Source organism: Penicillium verhagenii (genome assembly GCF_028828195.1).
Source record: "Penicillium verhagenii strain IBT 33310 chromosome Unknown utg000002l_segment0_segment0, whole genome shotgun sequence".
Taxonomy (NCBI): Eukaryota; Fungi; Ascomycota; class Eurotiomycetes; order Eurotiales; family Aspergillaceae; genus Penicillium; species Penicillium verhagenii.
Window position 1 is genome coordinate 3206875 of NW_026643166.1, and position 20583 is coordinate 3227457.

Genomic DNA, 20583 nt, shown 5'->3' on the forward strand with positions numbered 1-20583 from the left:
TATTTTTTTTTAAAAAAAACTGCAACTTCTAAACCAGTTCCAGCTTAGCGGACATCTGAAACCAATAAGAATTATAGATCGCCGGGCAATGATTTGCCTCTTTTCTCCATGGGACGTTCGAGCTAAACCGACACGCTGGTAACAGAACGCACAGCCCATTGTTGGTTGATCTCGCCCATGATCGACAAGAAAAGTTCCAAGCCCCACGCGTCCAGAATGACCCTCTGATGTTTGGCGCATTTAAGTTGGTTAGCGGGTGTTGCCTCCCATGGACCGTGCTTTCTGCTTTCTGCTTTCTGCTTTCTGCTTTCTGCTTTCTGCTTTCTGCTTTCTGCTTTCTCTCTTATATTATCCTATTATAAGATGTCATCTGGCAGGGCGGGAGAACCGGACACTCGGGAACGTTAAGAGCAAAAAAGCCCAAGCCCACAGGGTCCAGATCTAGACGCCTAATTATGTACGAAGCACAGATGGATTAATCTCTTTGTGGTTTTTTTTTTTTTTTTTTTTTTTTTCTTTTTTCTTCTTTCTTCTTGTTCATTTCTTTTGTTCTGCTCCGAGGAGAAAGTGCACAAATCCCCTGATCTAGTGGGGAAAAGTAGTAGACATGGGAGAGAAGACTGAGCAAGATGTGCAGGTACCGGGGAAAAAACAACCTTGGAAAAAAACAAAACAAAAGTATACCTAGATTTTTTTTTTCTCTGCTCTCTTTCTTCTATAGAAAAAAAGGGGAATGGGTAATATGGCCCCCAGAGTATAGAGTCCAAGTGCCGTCTAGACTAACCCCGTTTTGGAGTGATGTCGCGAGTAGCGAGAGAGACTAACCTGATTAGTACAGTGGATCTAGAACGTGAGTTGTAACAATCGAATGATCCACTCTCCAGATTCTCGGAACCCTTGACGCCATCAATCCATGGTTCCCCTTGGTCCCCGACCTATTTCGCACTGAGATCCTTAAAGCGTCTAGGATGAAACGCGTGAAACCAGCTTCAACAGCTGAGCGTAAATAGTGTTGATGATCAGAGGCAGGGTGGAGCCACGTGTAAAATGGTCATATTTCTTTTTTCTTTTTTCTTCCTTTTCCCTCTCCAATCATCCAACTGGCTTAGTCCTCTCCAGCTTCTGCATGCATATGTCTGCATATCTGCATGTCTTCAACTTAAAGGTTCTACACCGGTTCCCGTTATATGACATGGCGAAACCCAAGAAGTCAAGAACAAATAGAGAAGATTAAATTGGCGGTGTAACGTGACACTTTCGTCAAGAACACCGCGATCCATTGTCGCGGGACGATGAGGTAGATTGTAAGCTGTGGACGCCTCTGGAAATTGTGAGGTAATATAAGACCCTTGATCCCTGTAGATTTCTCACAAGTGCAGAAACAAGTGATCTCTCCAGCGTTCCAGCCCAGTGGTAACTAGCCCAAGGAAACATCTTTCCGACTCCCCGGATTGTCTAGGCTCCTAGGCTGAAGGACCCGTGGTAAACCCGATGGCATGGTCTAAGCCATTTATCAGAACTGGGGTCTACCTGGTCCTGGTTAAAGGGGGGGGGGGAAAAAAGGAAACCCGAGGAAAAAAAAAAAAAGAAAAAAAGAGAGAAAAGGGAAAAAGAAAAGGAAGAAAAGGAATGGTTCAGTTGTGGTGCAGTCCAATAGGATGTCATGAGAGTAGCGGAGCAGCTGCACGTTCGGTTGTCATTACCGAGTTGAGTCCGTCTCATCCCGCGTCTGACTCAACGGATAGAAACGGTGCTTTCCCGACCTTTTTAATTTTTAATTTTTTGTATTATTTTAGCTTGGGATAATAGTGAAAATCGAATTCAATTTAGTCCAGAGTGAGAATAAAACCAATAATAAAAACCACAGGGTAATACTGTATACTGTACGTCCAGGATAGCACAGAGATGGACTTCCCCTTTACTCGACTGGGCATATGGTTCGGCTTGGCAAATTTCCCTGACGTTTTCCTTAATCCACTTTTTTCCAGGGTCCTAAGATCGATCGATATCCTTATCCTCTCTCTTTCTTTCCTCTTTTTATTCACCCCTGCATTACGCCCTAGACGCGAATTCTCATTGAACTGGTCCAAAAATAAAAAATAAAATAAAATAAAAAAAGCAAAGAACATCACCCCTTTTCACCCCCCCCCTGGAGCAATGTATAGAACTTCGGGGACCAAACGAACCGAATTCTATCATGATCGCCTTTGGAGGGAAATCATTACCTTGTTTCTTATTCGCTCAAGCTATGGTAGATCAGGTCAAGTTGCCTTTTATTTTTTAATCTTTTTATCAATTTTTTTTTTTGGTTTCCCGCTTGAACTACCCAAATGCGGTCCCCGGTTGTGGACTCTCAGCCAGTCAATTATCCTTAACTTTTGCCATCTCTTGTATTTAACCCACTTGCCGCTTGATTTGGGTAGGTCTCCAATGACGGTTGTTGGAGGAAGAAAGCTCCGGAGAGGCTGGGGCTCCCCGGACTTTTTTACCAGTGAAGAGCAAAACATGGTTGACAGTATTCCCCGTGGGAGCGAGAGAGCGAGAGCTCACATGCCGGAAAGTGGAGCCAGAAGTCAAGTGCGATGGCAAAGCTAAACCTATGCAGGAAGGCAGCAACAGAGCAAAAGAAGGAAAAAGCAAAGTGTCAAATTAGAGTCTGGTCCTGGGTTTTCTTACGCCATGTGGTGCCTTGGTTAGCCCCCTGGGTCATCCTGGGCTCCCCTGCAGAGAGGCTCAAATGTGAGATCGTCACTGGGGGAAAAAAAATAAGAAAATAAGAAAATAAGAAAATAACAAAATAACAAAAGAGCGAAAATACACTAAATATTATAATAATATTATAATCAAAAATAAAAGTGTTAGCAAAAAACACCTATTTTTACCTGTAATTTTTAATTTCCATTTGAATCTTTGCCTATTTCATTCCCTTTTTTCCCTCACTATCATTTACCAATCACTTTTTACACATGACCGGGGACTTCTCTCTCTACAAGCTTCCAATCATCTCATCATCACTTCTTTTCTTTTTCTTTTTCTTCTTATTCTCCCCCCCTGGATCTCATTCATAATTTCTTTTTCTCATTAAGTTTTCTTTTCTCTATTTTTCTTCGCTAATTTTGAATGAGTTTGGCTCGGGGCGGCGTTACTTAAACCTGCCGCTGCAGCTGCCTCGTATTTTCCACGTGTGGATATTCCTCAACGCTTCAGCTTATCTTAAAGGGAGATCATCTTTCTATAAACATCGAAGATCCTCTTACCTTACTTCTCTCCTCAACCCAAATTACTTCAATCTCACCTTCTCTCTTCCCGATTCCCACAACTTGACTCTTGAGAGACCAACTCGATCAACTTTTTCCACTATATGCCCCTCACCGGAAGATAATATCTAATCTCCCCACCCTTCAAAAGCCCTCTCCCCACCCTACGCAACCTTCAATTCCGCATCTTGAACATTCCCAAAAATGGCTGGCCCCGGTGGTGGTCCCCCGCGCAAGAGCCACACCAAGTCTCGCAACGGATGTAAGACGTGTAAGCGAAGACACATTCGTTGCGACGAGACATTCCCACAATGGTACTGCCCTTAGCCTAGTCTATCTCACAAGTCAAGAAGGTCACGGTCTAATCTAGATTCTAGTCGCAATTGCACCAAGCACAACTGTCGCTGTGACTACCAGGACATGGCTGCATCACAAGGCAGTCCACCTTCGTCACGGCGGGGTCCCGATCTACTCATGTCGCCTGAGATCGAGATGGAGGTTGAGAACTGGCACCGAACTGGCGTGCCTCCCTACCCAGAACTGGTCCAATGTCCTCGCTCAGGATGGTCTCATCTATCGCGCGTCGATTTGCGTCTGGTTCATCACATCATCGGCCTTTCGATTGATTTACATCGGAGGGGGCTCAGTGGTTGCACCGCGTGGGCCCAGAAGATGCCCAAGTATGTTTAATCAGAGTGGCCAATACTTGAACAGTGGGAATTGAAAGCTAATATTTTGTGAACTAGTTTCCTGGCGATTGCATTGTCTAACGAGTTTGTCATGAGCTCGATTTTGGGCTTGTCTGCCTTTCACCTTTCCTTCTTGACTCGAGACCAAGAAACCAAGCAGTTGGCTTATCATCACAAGTTGACCGCTCTTCAGGGCCTACAGACAGCCATCGGATCATTTTCAAAGGACAACTGTGAGGCGGTTCTGGCGGCTTCGATTCTGCTTTCTTGGCAAGCAACCGAACGGTTTGTCATGCCTCTTCATCTGATGTTCCCCTCCCCAATCGTTTAAAAACTAACGAAATCTCCAGCCAAATGTGGATGTCATTGCAACAAGGCATCTCAACCGTTCTCGAATCGATGCACCCCTTCTGGAAACAAGAATCCGAACTGGCGCAATTCGTCGAAAACCAGCGCGCCTTGAGTGCAACTGATTTCCCACTATCCCTCGACGACGATCTAAATCAACTTGACCAAATCGTTCACGCCCTCCAGATTTCTCAGAAGCGGGTACTACACAACCCCGAGCATGCCCAGCGACTCGCCGAACTGGCCGAGTTCGTACAACAATTCCGAAACGACTACCCAACACAAACATCCGAGCAGGCATTCGAACGCATCCAAGTTCTCCGGCGTTGGCTCTTCTGGCTCCCCGCTTCCATGCTTCGAGGTGGTGACTCCGATTTCAGCGCCCTCGCCATCCTCTCCCAGTTCTTCGCCGTCGGTGTCGCCGTCGACCGCTTCTACCCCGAGATGGGCGGCGCATACCTAGGCGGAATGTCCGTCGGCCCCATCGAAGAAACATACCGCATCCTAGCAGCAAACAGCTCGACAGATCCATACAACGCAGAGCTACGCCTCGGACTCGCCTTAATGGATCTCCCACAACGGGTCGTCCAACGCTACCGGGCCCGTCTAGCCTGGTCCCCTCGTCCCTCCGTTGAGCATTACTCGCCTGGTCCATCGAGCCCGTACCACGGCATGCAGGAATACCCCATCGGCTCATCCTCCTCACCTGCCTCCGCTTCTCCCTCATACGTCGCATATACACCCCCACTCCAATCTCCCCCCGCCGTGAATGTAGCGGGATCCCCCTTCAATATGGCCGATGGCTACGTTACTGCCGCCCCGTCGCACGCTCTCTACCCACCTTCTCCGCAACTTCTTGAGACGCAAGATCCGCAATTAGGATTGTCTGAAATTCGCCACACAAACAGTCTACAGAATCCATCAGCATTCACACCCCCGTATGGGGCTGATGGGTTATGCGCTGATATGCCTCATCAGGATGGCGCGCTTTCCCTCAATGTGGAAATGTATCAACAACCACACCCCTTTGAGATGCCCGGGATGGTTACACCTGAGGCCTGCTGGACATAATTGGGACCTGGACTGGTGGTTTTATTGCGTTTTGATTGGACAATGTGGAACAGGCGTACGAGAATACTAATACCCCCTTTGGAATTGTCATTTATTGGTGATTGGCGATTTTGATTTGTGCTACGGAGTCTGGTGATTGGCCAGTGGGATTTATTTATAATTTCCTTCTCGTCTGACATATTTTACTTTTTTTAAGCTTTGTTCATAACAGCTTCTGCTTTTTGTTTTTCTATTTCTTCTCATCGTGCATGAGCGTTTGCGTGTGTTGACTTGAAATCCGTGAAAACGATTCGAAAGTGATATACCCAGTTCGAGCCCTGGAGGTCGCGAGACATGGCACCTGGACAGACATTACTGGGAAATCAGTGTTTGTATGCTACATATTTCCAAGATTTGCCTTTTTTACATACGATTCTCACCTTACATGTGAGATAATACGTTCTTACTGAGAGAATCTCGAATATAAGACAGAATGATGTATTACTATCCCTGAAACTCTGGTTTATCCTGTTTTCAATACCTACTAACTACTGAGTATTACCTTCCTCAGCTAAGCCCAGATAACGCACGGGGCAAACCTTGAGAGTTTTTTCAACTCTCCTTTCTTTCAGCCCCCATATAAAATCAAGAAACCATCACAGACTGCTTTGAAACGAAGGCTAGACCGCCATTCTCGACAACAGCCCTAGGGATCTTCAGGAACTCAAAGACATTGTTAACACTCTATTTTCAACACGAAGAACAGACGAACCCAAGAATAGGATTAAATAAAGTAGCGAAAACCGCAGATCTGCACCTCCCATTGGGCCCCCAACTCCTAGGTTTACACGTTAGATCCCGTGGACCTCGTGGACCTCGTATTCGGCTGCCGTTCGCCCTTCACCCTTTACCCTTTCGATCCTAAGGCTGAACATCAAAGCCTCCGCTAGGAACTATGTATACGAAATCTGAATGATTTGTTCAGTTTTTTTTTTCCCTTGCTAGCCCTGGCACGCACGGATACTTTTGCCACGTTTTCCTCCCTTGTTTTCTCACCCCCCTCTTGCATTAGGGCGTGATTACCCTGCAGGTTTTGCGTTTCAGCTTCGCTTCTGTTGGGAGCAGGAGTCTGTGCTTGCATAGATGCTAGATGGCCCCCCTCGCGCGCGGGTCCACTCAGGGCTTGCGTATCGGTATGTTTGATTTTTAGCCCCATTGTTGCTGATAACTTGGCTCTTTTTAGTGTTTTTCTGGAGAGTTGTTGGTATATTATGGGTTGAGAGGTGTCTAGGATGGCATTTTGTCGATCTTGGTCAAATGTAGACGGACTTTCGTGGAACCTTGAAATGATATAGTGTTATTATGTCGTTCAAATCTTTGGTTGTGCCAAAGTTAGACGGAAGTCTTAACTTAATCTGTCTGATTCAAGTACCTAGATGATCGTCTGTTTCAACCTCGGAAACCTTTGAGGTTAGAGACCAAATTCTAACCCTGGGTATGGAGGCGTGATACTTTAAAGTCAACTGGTAGTTCGTTATACTTCATATAGACACCTCATGTATAAGGCCAGAAATTCCGATAAGACGTTATCACACGTGATCTGTAATTTCACGTGACCTATGACATACGTCCCGCCGTTGATATCAACATTCGGCTGTCAAGCTTCACTTTGTGTGTACACAATCAGGTCCTTCCTTATTTGCCAAACTTACCCGAATTTATTTGCGAGAAGACATTCAACTAAATCCAAATCTACACAATGGCCGACTCGGGTGGTTGGAGTACAATCGAATCCGATGAGGTGAGTCTAGATAGCTTTTTAGCTTCCAAGCATGTTACGCTAACAGCACAATCCAGGGCGTATTCACATCTCTCATCGAGAACCTTGGAGTCCAAGACGTGCAATTCGAAGAACTCATCTCCCTCGATGCCGACACAATACGGTCCCTAGGGTAAATTATCTCTCTGCCCGAACCAGCTCCACCAATACCTTCCGGAGCGAAAAAAAGAAACACATCCTCACACACACATATCAACCCTCCCTCGCCCACAAACCCAAAGCTAACACACATCATCTCCCAAGTCCCGTCTACGGCGTGATCTTCCTCTTCAAATGGACCCACGAAGCAGCCGGCGCCCGCGCCGAAGCCCCACTAGACGGAACCTACGACCCCAGCGCAACAGAAAACAACGTCTTCTTCGCCGCCCAAACAATCCAAAACGCCTGCGGCACGCAAGCCATCCTCTCCGTAATCCTAAACAACGACAACCCGCCCACCCCCCTCCACCCCATAACCCTCGGCAACGAACTGCACTCCTTCAAAGAATTCACAACGGGCTTCCCGCCCGAGCTCCGCGGCGAGGCGCTCTCGAACTCAGAGGCCATCCGCACAGCGCACAACAGCTTTGCGCGCGCGAGCCCATTCGCGGACGAGACGGCCCGCCCCGTTGACGAGGAGAACGCCGCGGACGTATACCACTTTATTGCGTATACGTCTGTGAACGGCACACTTTACGAGCTGGATGGCTTGCAGCCGCATCCGATCAGCCATGGGGCCTGTGATGGGGTGGCGTTCCCGGATAAGGTTATTGAGGTGCTGAGGAAGAGGATTGAGAGGTATCCGGCTGGCGAGACGCATTTTAATCTTATGGCTGTTACGCGGGATCCGAGGATTGCGGCGAGGGAGATTGGGGATGCGGAGACGTTGGAGAGGGAGGAGAGGAAGAGGGGGGCTTGGGCTTGGGAGAATACTTTGCGGAGGTGGAATTTTGTTGGATTTATTGGGGAGATGATGAAGGGGGTGGTTGCGATGAAGGATGGGGAGGATGCGGAGGGGAAGAAGTATGATGAGTGGGTGGAGAAGGCGCAGAAGGAGACGGTTAAGAGGGCGGAGATGAGACGGTGATTGAGGGTCTAAGTCGATTCTATTTTGATTTCTACTACTTCTTTTATGAGTATCTAGATATTCGATGGCTTTTGAGTCTCATCGAATTATAGTACGTACTACGTGAATATTTTTTTTTTCAGATACCCTACAATGATAGATTTGGGAGCAATCCGAAAATTATCAATGATTACTATCGTCTGCATTTACTGATAAATGCTATCTGAATCTACTTAGATATTGATGATGATTATGTACTGGCATCCAAATCGTTACTTCATAACATGCGTCATGAATCAAAGCGCTCTGTTCAGTATTCAACGGCCCGGGCTCGAATATGTTCAACCATAGCTGCCGGGAGTTCGTCAGGGTTGATCAGGCCGAGTGCCAACAGGTCAGACCAGAAGAACAAGGCTCGATCCTGCGCGTAGGCCAGGTAGTCGAAACCGTCTTCCTCGTCGACATCAGCATCGACTGAAGGTGTCTTAATCTCGCATTGGCCTTGATGGCCATTCTCACTGTTGTTGGAAGTGGTAGCCAACATTTCAGCAATGCCTTCTTCCATACCCGGTGCCTTGGCTTGCACGATACCCCATGCGACCCATTGGGCCGAGTTCATGGCACGCCAGAGTCGGGTCTGGTGCATTAGTCGTTGTACCTCAGCTTCGAAGTCTTCCTCAAGAGACTTCTGTTCTTGCGACCAGTTGGAAGAATCAGGGCCATCATCCAAGGTGAAGGGTGTGACAGCACTACCAGTGCCACCGCGCATTGCCGGCGTGGCCAAGGGTGAGGTAACACCGCCTGTAATGGCGGGGCGATGAGTGAGGTATGTCATGACAAAGCGGCGCTGGTCTTCGGGTGTTGGGTAAAGGCGGTTGTTGCAGGCCCAAGATAGCTCTTCGTCGTGGTAGTTGTAACACCACTCAGTCTGACTCTTGTTAGGCAAATGACTCAAAATGGGGGAGAAAAAAAATTAGAAGACCAAACTTACAAAGTGGTTTGCGAATTCAAGACCGGCGGTATTCGCAGACGAGTATTCAAAGTCAATGACCACGAGTTGCTTGTGAGAGTTGGCAGGTAGGAGAAGAGGGGACTCGGTGGCTGGTTCCATGCGAAGAAGATTGCCGTATTGAGTCTGAACATAGATTAGCATTGAGAATCCCCCCAAAGCCAGATGCTAACAAACTTACATCGTTGTGCGCGAAAACAAGCTGTCGCTTTATCTCGTCCAGTCCACCGCAACTAGCGATAAGCCAAGAGCGATAGTGGTCCACGGCCTTACGGAACGCTGCCCATGGCACACCACAAACAAAGCCGCGACGGCGCCAAGGTTCTATCTCGGCCTTGCTTTGATTTTCCGGGGATTCAACCTCTTTGTCCAACCAAGTGGTAACTTGTTCACATCGATCGACCCACTTGTCCCAATTCTTAAAGATCATCGGTCCACCATCACGTTCTTCGTCAAGGAGTTCCATACCATCGTGTAATTCTCGCATACGCTTGGCGATCTGCTTACTTGTCTGTGGAATTCGCAGCTCCTTTGGCGTGAGAGGCCGGGCTTCAAAGTATTCTTCGAATCGACCATTCAAGAAAGTTCCGAGGACACGAGGGCCAATGTTCTTGCGGCCCAAGCGACGGAGAATTGACAGTTCATTCTCTCGATCAATCAAATGGTCTACCTGGGGACCATAAATCCGCAGCAAAAGCTTCCTGAGATAGAAGAACATTTTAATGGCACGAATCGAAAAAAAAAGAAAAAAAACTTTAGTCAAAAACTTACGGTGGGGGCCTCCTCGAGGTTACGGTTGTAGAGCCATTTTCGGTCCTGTGGGTAGGCTTGGGAGGCGCGACCACATAAACGGCGTTGGTAAGGGCACCACTAAGCCGAGTGACTTCAACGTCATCGGCGTTCTCCATTGACATTTTGCGCCAACCTCGGAGCTGGAGAGTATGCGCAAGGCGTACAATTTCAGTCTTGAATATGGTCCACGCCTCTCGGTCTTTGGATCGCCTGATAGAGCCACTGTCAGGAGCATCCTCGTCTACCGCGCCATTTGCGATATAGGCGAGAGTCTTCGAATTGTCCAGGTAAGCTTCCACATTTGGCACCAGCGCCTCGACATCCGTGACATCGGAATCAGAGGCTGAGCCTCGACGTAGACCCTTAGGGCGCCGGCGGGCTAGGCGCTTAAATGGGAGGTGAGATGCTAGACCATGTAAATTTTGGGGCCCTGCGTATTGCGCCAAGATCTTCTCCAACTCCCCAAGCGAGAATGTGCTCTCCGAACAACGTTGGCCTTCTGCGGGGTGTTCTTCATTCTCAGAGATAGCACTTGTGTGTTCAGAGACGGCCTCAGCACGCCGCGCCTTTCGGGCCATTCTTCGTTTCTTCTCGTGTTGTAACCAATCATACACCTGGTGGAACAAGCCAATCTGGGGATCCTCGTCCGGCTTCATCGGCTGCTCACTATCCTCGAGAGTCCTCGTCTCAGCGTGAAAGTTCGACCGAGCAGACTGAGGAGTCACAGCAGAAGGCATTGATGTAGAAGGTGGGCGCGCATTGGCTTTCGCGACAGGGGCTCGGTATTGTTTCAAGGATGGTCCATCGGGCGATGAAGCAGAGCCAGTCGCGTTTGTCAAGGCCCTTTGCAGCGAAGATATATCCAATCCCGTTCCTGGAAAAGCTGCAGAGTCTACTGGAGATCAGTCAAAAACGATACTTTTTTTTTTGTCGCGATGGAAATAAAATAAAAGTGCATGGGGCAGCTCCGACGTCACACATTTGCCCCCCGCAGGGGCCTCGCCAAAACAGGAAGCGGTAGTACAAGGCGAAATAAACGTGGTAAAATACTTGGCGGCGATCTTGGTATGTTGCGTGGGCAGTGCAGTGGGCGTTTCTAAATTGTACAAGGGGGTAGGGAGAAGAGGGCCTACCTGCTACTTCAGGTTCCGGATTGGCATGGTCCTCAGTGAACGAAGGCATATGCGGTCCGAGAGACTCTTAAAAAGAGTAGTCCGACTAAATGCGGTTGATTGTCACGAGACCAACTTGTCAGAGATCTCAGAGCGTCGGCTTGGAGGAAGCAAGAGCTCAGACGGTGTCAGACAGGAGGCTGAAAGATCAAATGGCAAACGTGGAGGTGGGGGAAAGTATTTCTGGACCCTCTCAAGAAGATCCGCGGGTCGGCAAGCGAATGGAAACGTCCCAGTGGTCAGAGTTAAGATCCTTGGTATGCAGAAAAACTTTGCCCAGACAGACGGGACTATACTTTTGAAGATGAAAGGTTTGCAATAAGCGCTAGAGAACACAAAATCCAAAATAATCAAGAAACGTGCGATCATAAAGAAGAACTAGCGCAGCAGCCAGCGCAGAAAAGAAGTGGCGAAAAAATTGTGTTGCGCTTATCGGGGCAAGCTCAGGTGACCCTCATGCCTGACGAATCTGGCGGGGAATTGTCAATATCCCTATGTAATTTCACTCTACTATCAGTAAATGGAAGGTTGTCACGCGGGCAAAATTGAGCAAATCGGGCAAGTCGGGCCTCAGATAAGCCAACCGTTGATCCGTTCGTGAAGAAAAAGCTGCCGGTGTCGCAATCAGTTTAATCGTGGCCAGTGGGAGTTGGGAGATAAGTGCCAGGCCCAGAGGATCCCGCACACCGTTCTTTCAACCCGCATCCACGATGTTTTCCTTTCTTTTTTTTCTTTTTTTTTTTCCGTAGGAGGAGACACAGTCGGCTCCTTTGTCTCTTTCATTTTCAGAGTTGCATATGGGAATTTGGTTCTGAGTGGCGCCTTGGGAAGCTTTGAACTATTGTGGAACGGGCGGATCAGCCTGGGTGCTGGCTGGTACGGGTTTGCTAGATGAGATTGGAGTAATGTGGAGCCGGAAGTGACGAAGTTCAAAACAATGAATTAACCAATGGAGGCAACTGAATTATCTTTGCTTGGGCATCCTGACGGCGATCTGGGTAGATTCGGGATATGGGTTTGCCAGGTGAAGAGAGTTGAGAGGAGGAAGAACAAATTTATGAGGGAAAGAGGCTGAACAACTGAGGGGGAGTAAAATACCGTACGCGGGGGAAACGCCTTCACACGCGACAAATGACAGGGGTCATGCACAGGTGCAGTATACTTCCTTAATGACGTTCGTTTCCTTACATAGTACACAGTAGGTACAAGAAAAACCAGAATCGAATCAGTATTTACATAGAGGAACAAAAGAAGTACATGATGTCTTTGTTCAAATGTTTTGAAATTTAAGGCTGAGCCCCAGGAAAGAGCATAGCATTTTGAGAAAATCGAATCTCGTCTTGGTCAAAGTCCCGAAGACTATAATGAAGCCAGTTCTGGGTTCTTCCTCGCAAGTCCACATTAGAAGATATATTGAATTCCCAAATCCGATTTCGCACAGGTGGGATACATCCGGGCCTGATAAGTACTTCGCTTACCCCCAAAACATCATTGGCCATACTAGGATCTTCCTCAAGAACCACGAGAACCGCGACCGCGTGAGCTGCCGGTCTACACATGAATAACCCCTGCGCCGGTGGAGCCTCATTCAAGAGGGATAAAGCCTGACGACGGAGTCTAGGGAACCGACACTTCAGAGCAGTGATAAAGAGCGGTAGAAAGACTCCCATTTCGAAAGTGAAAGCCGGCTGGTGGCCTTCTGGATTTCTTGTGGCAGAAATCGCCTCAGATGCGTGGTTGATAATCTGCGTGAATTCGGCTTCAAAATTGTCATATGAAGATTGGTCGGGATCAAGACATGTTTGAATCTCGATCAAAACACTAAAATATGTCATGAGCAGAAGTGATGCACCGCCAGTTCCACTTGGGTCCTGATCCGAGGCGACTAGGGACGTAAAAGATCGATACCACTGATCAAGGGCATCTTTCAGTTTTCCCTGTTTTGTCCAAAGGGCTTGGATATCTCGCAAACGCGTGCCCGCTGATAATGTCCAATGTCGCTTGGTGTCAATATTAAAGATTTTCATCTCCGCGACAATCCCACTGAGAACATTTCGGGCTTCATCGTGTGATGTCAATTGAGCATTTGAGTTCAAGTATTCAAACTGCCAGTTAAAGTTGCTGGAAGTGCCACTAGTTATCAAAGCCCAAGTATCCAATCGTTGAAAAATGGGCTTAATGACCGATGTTAACATTGCGCGATTGATAGAGCCCCTATTTTTGGAACTTGACCGCGTGTATGTCATTGCAGTCACTATCATTTGCATACCTTGTCTGGTTAGGTCCAAGGCAGCTGGACGATTGCCCTGCAATAACTCGATAGCAATGAACAAGATGCAGCTTATAAGCGCAACTGTCAGATCAGCCACGCCTTGATCTATCCGCCGCTGCACAGCAGCTAACGAACGCGAATACCAAACAAGTGCTTCGCGGTGATAGGAATGCTCTACTTCAGCGGGATTATTAATCAACCGAAAGGGTGAGGCATCGTGGATTGGGGGTCGCTCATAGAGCGAGCTCAGAGCGATAATAGCATCCCAGATTGCCGGCTCCATACGACAGATCTGTAAGACGGAGCCTCTCCAAAACGCAACGTCAAGGACACCAGAAAGCGCTGGGCCAGCTTGATGGAAGTAAAATTCAAATGCGCGGCGTTCTCGCCATCCTTGATGAGAAAATAGAGTGAGTTGACACGGCGGTGACCCAGGTGGCCCATGTCTTTGTGGTGAAAGTTTTGAGGTATAAGAGCATTTGCGACCAGTACTAGTGCACTTCAAGCAATGCGGCTTCTCTTCTCCACATCGGACGCGACGTGACCTAGCTCATACCGTCAGTGCTCTCCACAAAGCATATGACACTGGAGGCGGGTCCTGACTTGCAAGTATCGCAACCTGTTCTAGACTTGGTTTGGCCGACCCGACCCGATCGAATAACAGGTGATGCCATTATGGAAAGAAGGTCTGATAAGTAAAAGTTCCATCATCAACCTCTGATAATTTCTAGATGCATTGACGGTGGACTTGGAGTGGGAGGGTAAGGGGGTAATATGAAGCGTGTAGGCCTGCTGTAATTCCACCGCAGCACTGGCCGACGCAAGTTGTAACCTTAGTAGATTCTGGAAGTTAGTAACGGCCAAGGTTTGGATTACATGATTTTCTGCCACCTCTTTCTGCCCCTCCAAAACTGTTAGTTACTAGTAATACTACGATCTGTGCACTAGGCGGTCTATAAGGCGGTAGAATCAAGTTTGTTCGAAGTATAAGTGACGCTCGTACCGAGTCGTACGTACTGGAAAGTAGTGTATCATTAGATTCATCACTGACATGATGAACCATAGTATACAAATTTTCAAAAAGCTCGGCGACGACTAAGCGCAGTGAACCTCAGCTCGGCCATGGCCCCGCCAAAACACAAAACACCTATTATCTCCTTCTCTTCTCCTCCCCTCTTCCTATCCTTCCCATGATCTCCACGTCCTTTCGCATGCGACATCGCTACATCGTTGCCGCAATATCTACATTGTTGTTTTGATCTTTTCATCGTGAGTTGAGACAAATTTCCAACTTTTCAACTTGAAAGCTTATTCTCCATAGACAGAAAACAAGAAATGGCGAACTACACTGCAGTTAACTTTGTGGATGTGTTCCCCCCGGCCATCCATCAGGAAATCATCCGACAAGCCGGCCTGCATGCTGACGAGGACAAGGACCACACTTTTGGTGTGATGCTGCAAGAATTTCTGGGCGACCCCCCTCGCAGGCAAATCACCTGGAGTGAACAGGGCATTAACACCCTACTTGAAGCTAATATGCGCGTCTTGAAAATTTTCACCGAGAAATTCCCTGGCTTTAACCAGGGAGATTTCTACCGACGGAGTCCAAGTGAACACTTCCGTCACAGAGGCATTCCCTGCTCCTGGTCCGTGAGTTCATCTGGAGGAATCGTCTTCCAGTTCTTCGACGTCACAGGCCTTCGTAATCGGTACCTGAGTGCGGTTCGCGTGATCATGCGTTTGTCTTCCAAATCCCTTCAAGTCGCAATGTCCTATATATGATACTAAATGATATTGCAGGATAGCCGATCTCCTCCCTCGACTCGAATGAAAACGTACCAGATATCATGCAAGTCAATGGGAGAGCAGGTGAATGAGGACATGGGAAGATGGATTCTAAGTTTGCCTACTGATAAAAGGATTCATGTGAGTGTGAATTGTGAGCGAGTTTGTGGAAGCTTCAAATCCGTTTCGTCCAGTATCAAATACAAACTTCGCATCCCGTTTTTCTCTAAACCCTACAAATATTTGAACATCGCCCGGGCACTCTATGAACATTGAATGGTTTTTTGCCCTTTGAAAGCCCTAACCTTTTCTTTCTGACCCCTACTCCTGCAATACCTCTAAACATTGTCTTCCCGCCATGGAATCAGAATCAATGACACCCATGTGCACCAATAAATCTAAACACTCCAAAACCCATGATTGACAGTTCCATGAAGGCTCCCGGTTATGAACCGGGTAATTGAGAATGGCGTCTACTGCGCGCTTGTGATCTTTTTCATGAATGGAGCCGCACTCAATAATACTTTCAAGTCTTTGGGTGCGAGATGGGCTTATGTAAATAGGTTCGGCGAGACGATAACCATACCCATACATGTTGTCTGTTATTTGAAGAATAACGGATTCTTCTGCTGGGATCGTCTTCAACCAAAGGGCCCAGTGTCGTGGTGTTCCCTTTTCTCCACTGCTGTAGATAGCGACGCTGATCTCTGTCACTCCGTGGGGTTGAAGATGGGGATTCTGGCCCTGCGGTTAAGTTTAAGCTTCAAATGTTTATCACATATATCCAAAGGGCGTAATACGCACCTCTCCTTCACAAGACATAATTGCTGTTGACTTTCTGGAGATCACTTGAGAATTGAAAAAGCGAGGCTCGCAGACGATATTCATACAAAATGAGGGGGTGTTGCCAGGGGTTTGAATGCCTTTAAACAGTATTAATGGGAATCGAACGGTGAGTCAGATAGAAAACGCTAGATTTGTAAATGACGGATTCTGGGTATCATAAGAAATTTTGAAGGACTTTTGGAGAAGAACCTCATTATTATCCAGAATCCTAATTTAATGTTTTACCACTCAATGGGACATTCACCTGTATAAAGTGGCTTCAAATGTTAGCCATCTTTCATCCAGGCATACGGCATCCATAGATTTGAAAACATTTTCCAAGGTTGCTATAAAGGTTTCCTTTGTGGTCTCAAAGATTCTTCTCAATAAACATGTTGCCTGAAAACTTTTCCATTCATCTTCATAACCAGATCAGCCTACTAGTAGACTTGTCCTTTGACACCGCTATACTACAAATATTAGGTGAATATTTTGCCCAGTTTGCAGCCGTGTGTCGAGTATAAGAACCAAGACTAGTAAGTTAGTTAGTTACTAGTTAGTTAGAATAGGGAGAAGGGGCTGAGTCAAAGGACCCACCTTGAGTGATCATTAACTCAAGTCATCTGCTCTGCTCTATATACTACGGCTCACTGCATTTCGGGAGCGATGGCCTGTTTGATAGACGAGGGGAAAGTCTCCCCCAAAAATGACGAACAGAGCCACTTGCGTGGTATGAATGTCTCAGCCCATATGGCAAGATCGACCATGGAGGCGCAGTATATCATGCAGCCAAGACCAATATTGGAGCGCTGACCAATTCTTTCATCAATCCACAGAGGCGCAGCTGATTGATCTCACAAAGATCAAGCCATCAAACAGATACGAGAAGAACAAGGCCAAGGGGATATCATCAGCTGATGCAATACCCTTGATAATATAGCACCTTCACCCTCGACACAATATCACAGATCCACAGTGACCCTGCCGATCCCCCACCGCCACGCCAACCTTAACGCCAAGCAACTTCCCCAGCCATGTGGAGTCCCCAGCTGAGACATCTTGAATTCTTTCCTGCAGAAGTACTGCGACCCGGACGTGGGGCTGGTCGACTCTGATCAGGTGAATTATTTCTTCTACTGCTTTCTTCCCAATTTCCTGCAACTCATACCTCTACTTTTACTCTAGGTTCTACTCCAATCCTCATTGCCCTTGCCAAAATGAAGATCTCTGCCACAATTATCACCTCTGCCCTTGTGGCAAGTGCCGCTGCCTTCGACAAATGGGAGCGTATGTCCCTAATGCCACCCACTACTTCAATACGGATCTAAGCTAACGGAATTCTTACTCGCAGCGTGGGGGAAACGTGACTACTCTTGCTTGAACGTTTATCAAGGAATCCCCGATAACTCCACACTATCCGCTGGCCAAACCGTATCCCTACGCTTCAACCGTGCTCCCACAACACACTGCCCTGACCCGTTGGCAAAATACCCGACTGGCACGTACGGGGTGTGGCTGTACAACAATCCTGTACGACACCTGGATACCATCTCATTTGCCCAATCTATTAAGATTGTGCAAGGGGTAAACGGTGCCTCTGGCAATATTGATGTGAAAATTCCCGCGAAATTGCCCAAGGTTGAAGACGGCAGTGTTTGGTACTTGCGATTGGATAGCTCTTTGGATACGGCACCACAGGTATGTTTATTTTTTCTTCTTTCAAGGGGTTAGGAGCTAATTTCATTTATGCATATGTAGATGCCGACTGTGTACAACGCTGCGGGGCCGTTTACGATCATTGCTTAGATGGGTTGATGCATTCAAATGGGTCTGGGCTGGATTCATTTGAAAACAGAGAATTATTTATGACTGCAAATCCTTTGTTTCTCATTTCACTATGGATATTTTGGAACCTGCATGTGTGACGGTGCACTGTCTTCGGCCTGTCATAAGCCTTTTGAAAACCTCAAAATATGTTGTGCAGATATCATTTGAGCAAGTAAACAACTATGCACTCGTATTGATAAAATTTGAATAGACCTCAAAACCACCCAAGATCTGCGCCGGTCCTAATTGTGATAGGTGACGCTGTAAATCTTGAAGCCCCGTTCTGGAACCGACTTGGAGTCGGCCAGCATCAGGTTACCATCATAACCAGTAGTGATGTGCTGACCAGTACGAGCATACTGGAGATCGTACCCATCGCCATTTCCCAGGAAGGTGATTCGGATCCGCTCCGCCGTACCAGGGTTGTCAGAACCGGCAGTGTGACCGTCGCCACAGATCCATTGTCCATCAACGGCACTGGAGATTGTAAAAAGTCCGCTCTCTTCTCCATTGTGGTAGTGAATTACCCAACGATGGGCCTTTTCTTTGTGGCCATTGGCATCGTAGTCCATTCTGATATACTGATCCGCATCCTCCGAGCTGGGAATGGTCAAGACTTTACCTTCCTTCTCGAAAACGAGACAACGACCCTCAGTCAGGTAGCCGACAACTTCCTTGAAGCCATCTTCAAAGAACATGGTGTTGTTCGCATCGTCTTGATTGCCATACGGGACAGGGGGTCGGGGATTGCTGTGACGGTGTAAGCATTCGCCGGTCCCAACATAGCCGCCCCTATCATTACGACGAGGGGTCTCGGCATCTGGAATATCAGGGATGGAGAGGTCAGGCTGTATTTTCGTTAGTAAAGTGGTCATTTTAAAGCCAAACCTTGGAATATCAAATCGTACATGTTCAAGGTCCAGAGCATTGACCAAGTCGGACATGTGCTCTCGGCGCCAGTGCACCATTTGATCTGTCTGGATATTCTTGTATCCTCGAGCCGTGAGCCACTTCTCAAGAAATAGGATCTGAGAGTTGTGATCTGAGCGCTCGGTGAAGACCCGGTTGCCTCGAGTCCAGGGTGAGACCATCACGAAAGGCACACGGAAACCTAGCAGGTCTGGTAAATAATACGTCTTTCAAACAATAGAATTTTCTGCATACCTGGTCCAGAAAAGACTTCACCGAAAATTCCGAAAGGATCTTCCATCCATTCACCTTGAGTGCCTTGAGGGGCGTGGAATGGTGTAACATGGTCGCCAAAACCACCGGTTTCTACATCAACAGTCAAATTTTTTATTTGGCCTTGGCTCGAATGTGGTTGATCCTCTTACCATCAAAGCTGATCATTAACAGAGTCGAAGAGTACTTGGGGCTGCTGGTAACGGCATCCACAACTTTCTTCTGCAGCCAAGCCCCGTCGCTGGGCATCCAAGGAGGGTGCTCTGATAGCTCCTGTGGACCAACGATGAAGCTCACCGCTGGTAGATTACCGGTCACTGCGGCCTCGTAAAAGGCTCCTAATCCCAAAAAGGCCATACCTTTCTGGTATAGAGAAGAAGACGGATCCGCGTTTTGAAATTGGCGGAACCACGCAAGTGGGTTGTCATCGAAATTATCCGAGTCTTGGTAAACCTGCCATGAGACTCCTGCCTCCTCGTAAAACTCATAGATAGTCTTCCAAGAAAGGGGATAGCAACTGGCGCCATGGCTATCGCAACCTGAGTCACTAAGTTAAGCACAGTGAATATGTTGATCGGGCCAGACAGAACTGACCTGGAATTTCTCTGTTGTCGATATAAACACCACCTTGATCCTTTTGCTGGGGACTTCCGGGAACATTGATGGAGCCGCTAACCAAGGTCACACAGTTTGGGTTTGTAGAAGTAATTTGTGATTCCTATATGAGCCAGGTCAAATTTTAGCGCTCATAAGGATTATTTTCAGCGGCGTACCTGGTACATATCACCCGCGGTCCAGCCCTCAGCTATAGCAAATTGGACGGGAATATCCTGGCGCTTGTAGTAAGCCCAGCTCCACGGAGTATTGTTGCGGGCCCAGTGATTGTTTTCACCGTAGTGGTAGGCAGCCTGGTTAGCGAAGTAGCTATTGTCACCAGCTGAAATGCACTGAATACCATCAAGAGTTTGTCCACCTTGATATCCCAGATACCACGGTAGCAGGGTGTCTGCCTCGGAAGACATATCAGGATCGACTTTCCTAGATTATTTGATCAATAAGTAGCCTTGCAAGGAAATGCTCCAGGATTTAGGAGACATGTTCATATGGGAAAGTTCCAACATACTGGTGCCAGACAGACTTCCCGTCATCGTTAGCCTGGACATTGGGATCATTGAACCCGCGAACACCGGACATGGTACCAAAGTACTGTTTATGTCAGTTCATTGTCAGTCTTTCCACAATTTTTTTGGGTTTCCTCGCCGGAGAAGACGTACACAATCCCAGGAACGGTTCTCCTGCATGAAAATCACCACATGTTCAATGTCTCTTAGACTATCGGCGATGGCAATTGAAGTGGCCAGTATCAGGGCCAAGATAGCTTTGAAAGCTAGCATAATTGTGACTGTGGTTATTCCAAATGGGTTTGGGGATTGAGAAGTGGGGTAAGAAAGGTTGGAATAAGGAAGGAGACAGCTGGAGGAAGATGGAGG

General features: G+C 47.5%; 7 protein-coding genes across 7 annotated transcripts; 4 read left to right on the forward strand and 3 right to left on the reverse strand.

Annotated features, from left to right (window-relative positions):
* Positions 1-3461: 3461 nt before the first annotated feature.
* On the forward strand, positions 3462-5365 carry N7466_001173 (putative C6 transcription factor RosA-like; the record flags this gene model as incomplete). The annotated part of the gene is made up of 4 exons (XM_057160571.1): positions 3462-3571; positions 3635-3937; positions 4004-4231; positions 4297-5365. 4 exons carry the CDS (start codon positions 3462-3464, stop codon positions 5363-5365), a joined length of 1710 nt encoding a protein of 569 aa, XP_057026819.1.
* Positions 5366-7103: 1738 nt separating this feature from the next.
* N7466_001174 (putative 26S proteasome-associated ubiquitin C-terminal hydrolase) lies at positions 7104-8250 on the forward strand (the record flags this gene model as incomplete). Its single annotated transcript, XM_057160572.1, has 3 exons — positions 7104-7145; positions 7202-7296; positions 7428-8250. 3 exons carry the CDS (start codon positions 7104-7106, stop codon positions 8248-8250), a joined length of 960 nt encoding a protein of 319 aa, XP_057026820.1.
* Positions 8251-8539: 289 nt separating this feature from the next.
* Positions 8540-11212, reverse strand: N7466_001175 (uncharacterized protein; the record flags this gene model as incomplete). Its single annotated transcript, XM_057160573.1, has 5 exons — positions 8540-9157; positions 9221-9364; positions 9420-9939; positions 10010-10922; positions 11164-11212. The coding sequence occupies 5 exons, from the start codon at positions 11210-11212 to the stop codon at positions 8540-8542; spliced, it is 2244 nt and encodes a 747-aa protein (XP_057026821.1).
* Positions 11213-12488: 1276 nt separating this feature from the next.
* N7466_001176 (Zn(II)2Cys6 transcription factor domain-containing protein) lies at positions 12489-14148 on the reverse strand (the record flags this gene model as incomplete). The annotated part of the gene is made up of 2 exons (XM_057160574.1): positions 12489-14019; positions 14078-14148. 2 exons carry the CDS (start codon positions 14146-14148, stop codon positions 12489-12491), a joined length of 1602 nt encoding a protein of 533 aa, XP_057026822.1.
* A 661-nt stretch (positions 14149-14809) lies between these two features.
* N7466_001177 (uncharacterized protein) lies at positions 14810-15305 on the forward strand (the record flags this gene model as incomplete). Its single annotated transcript, XM_057160575.1, has 2 exons — positions 14810-15183; positions 15275-15305. 2 exons carry the CDS (start codon positions 14810-14812, stop codon positions 15303-15305), a joined length of 405 nt encoding a protein of 134 aa, XP_057026823.1.
* Positions 15306-17301: 1996 nt separating this feature from the next.
* N7466_001178 (uncharacterized protein) lies at positions 17302-17890 on the forward strand (the record flags this gene model as incomplete). Its single annotated transcript, XM_057160576.1, has 3 exons — positions 17302-17371; positions 17436-17782; positions 17843-17890. 3 exons carry the CDS (start codon positions 17302-17304, stop codon positions 17888-17890), a joined length of 465 nt encoding a protein of 154 aa, XP_057026824.1.
* A 263-nt stretch (positions 17891-18153) lies between these two features.
* Positions 18154-20493, reverse strand: N7466_001179 (nonhemolytic phospholipases C family protein; the record flags this gene model as incomplete). The annotated part of the gene is made up of 8 exons (XM_057160577.1): positions 18154-18759; positions 18820-19022; positions 19076-19186; positions 19246-19632; positions 19688-19811; positions 19867-20131; positions 20217-20299; positions 20368-20493. Coding segments are annotated over 8 exons (1905 nt in total), but the record flags the coding sequence as incomplete, so codon positions are not given.
* Positions 20494-20583: the final 90 nt, after the last annotated feature.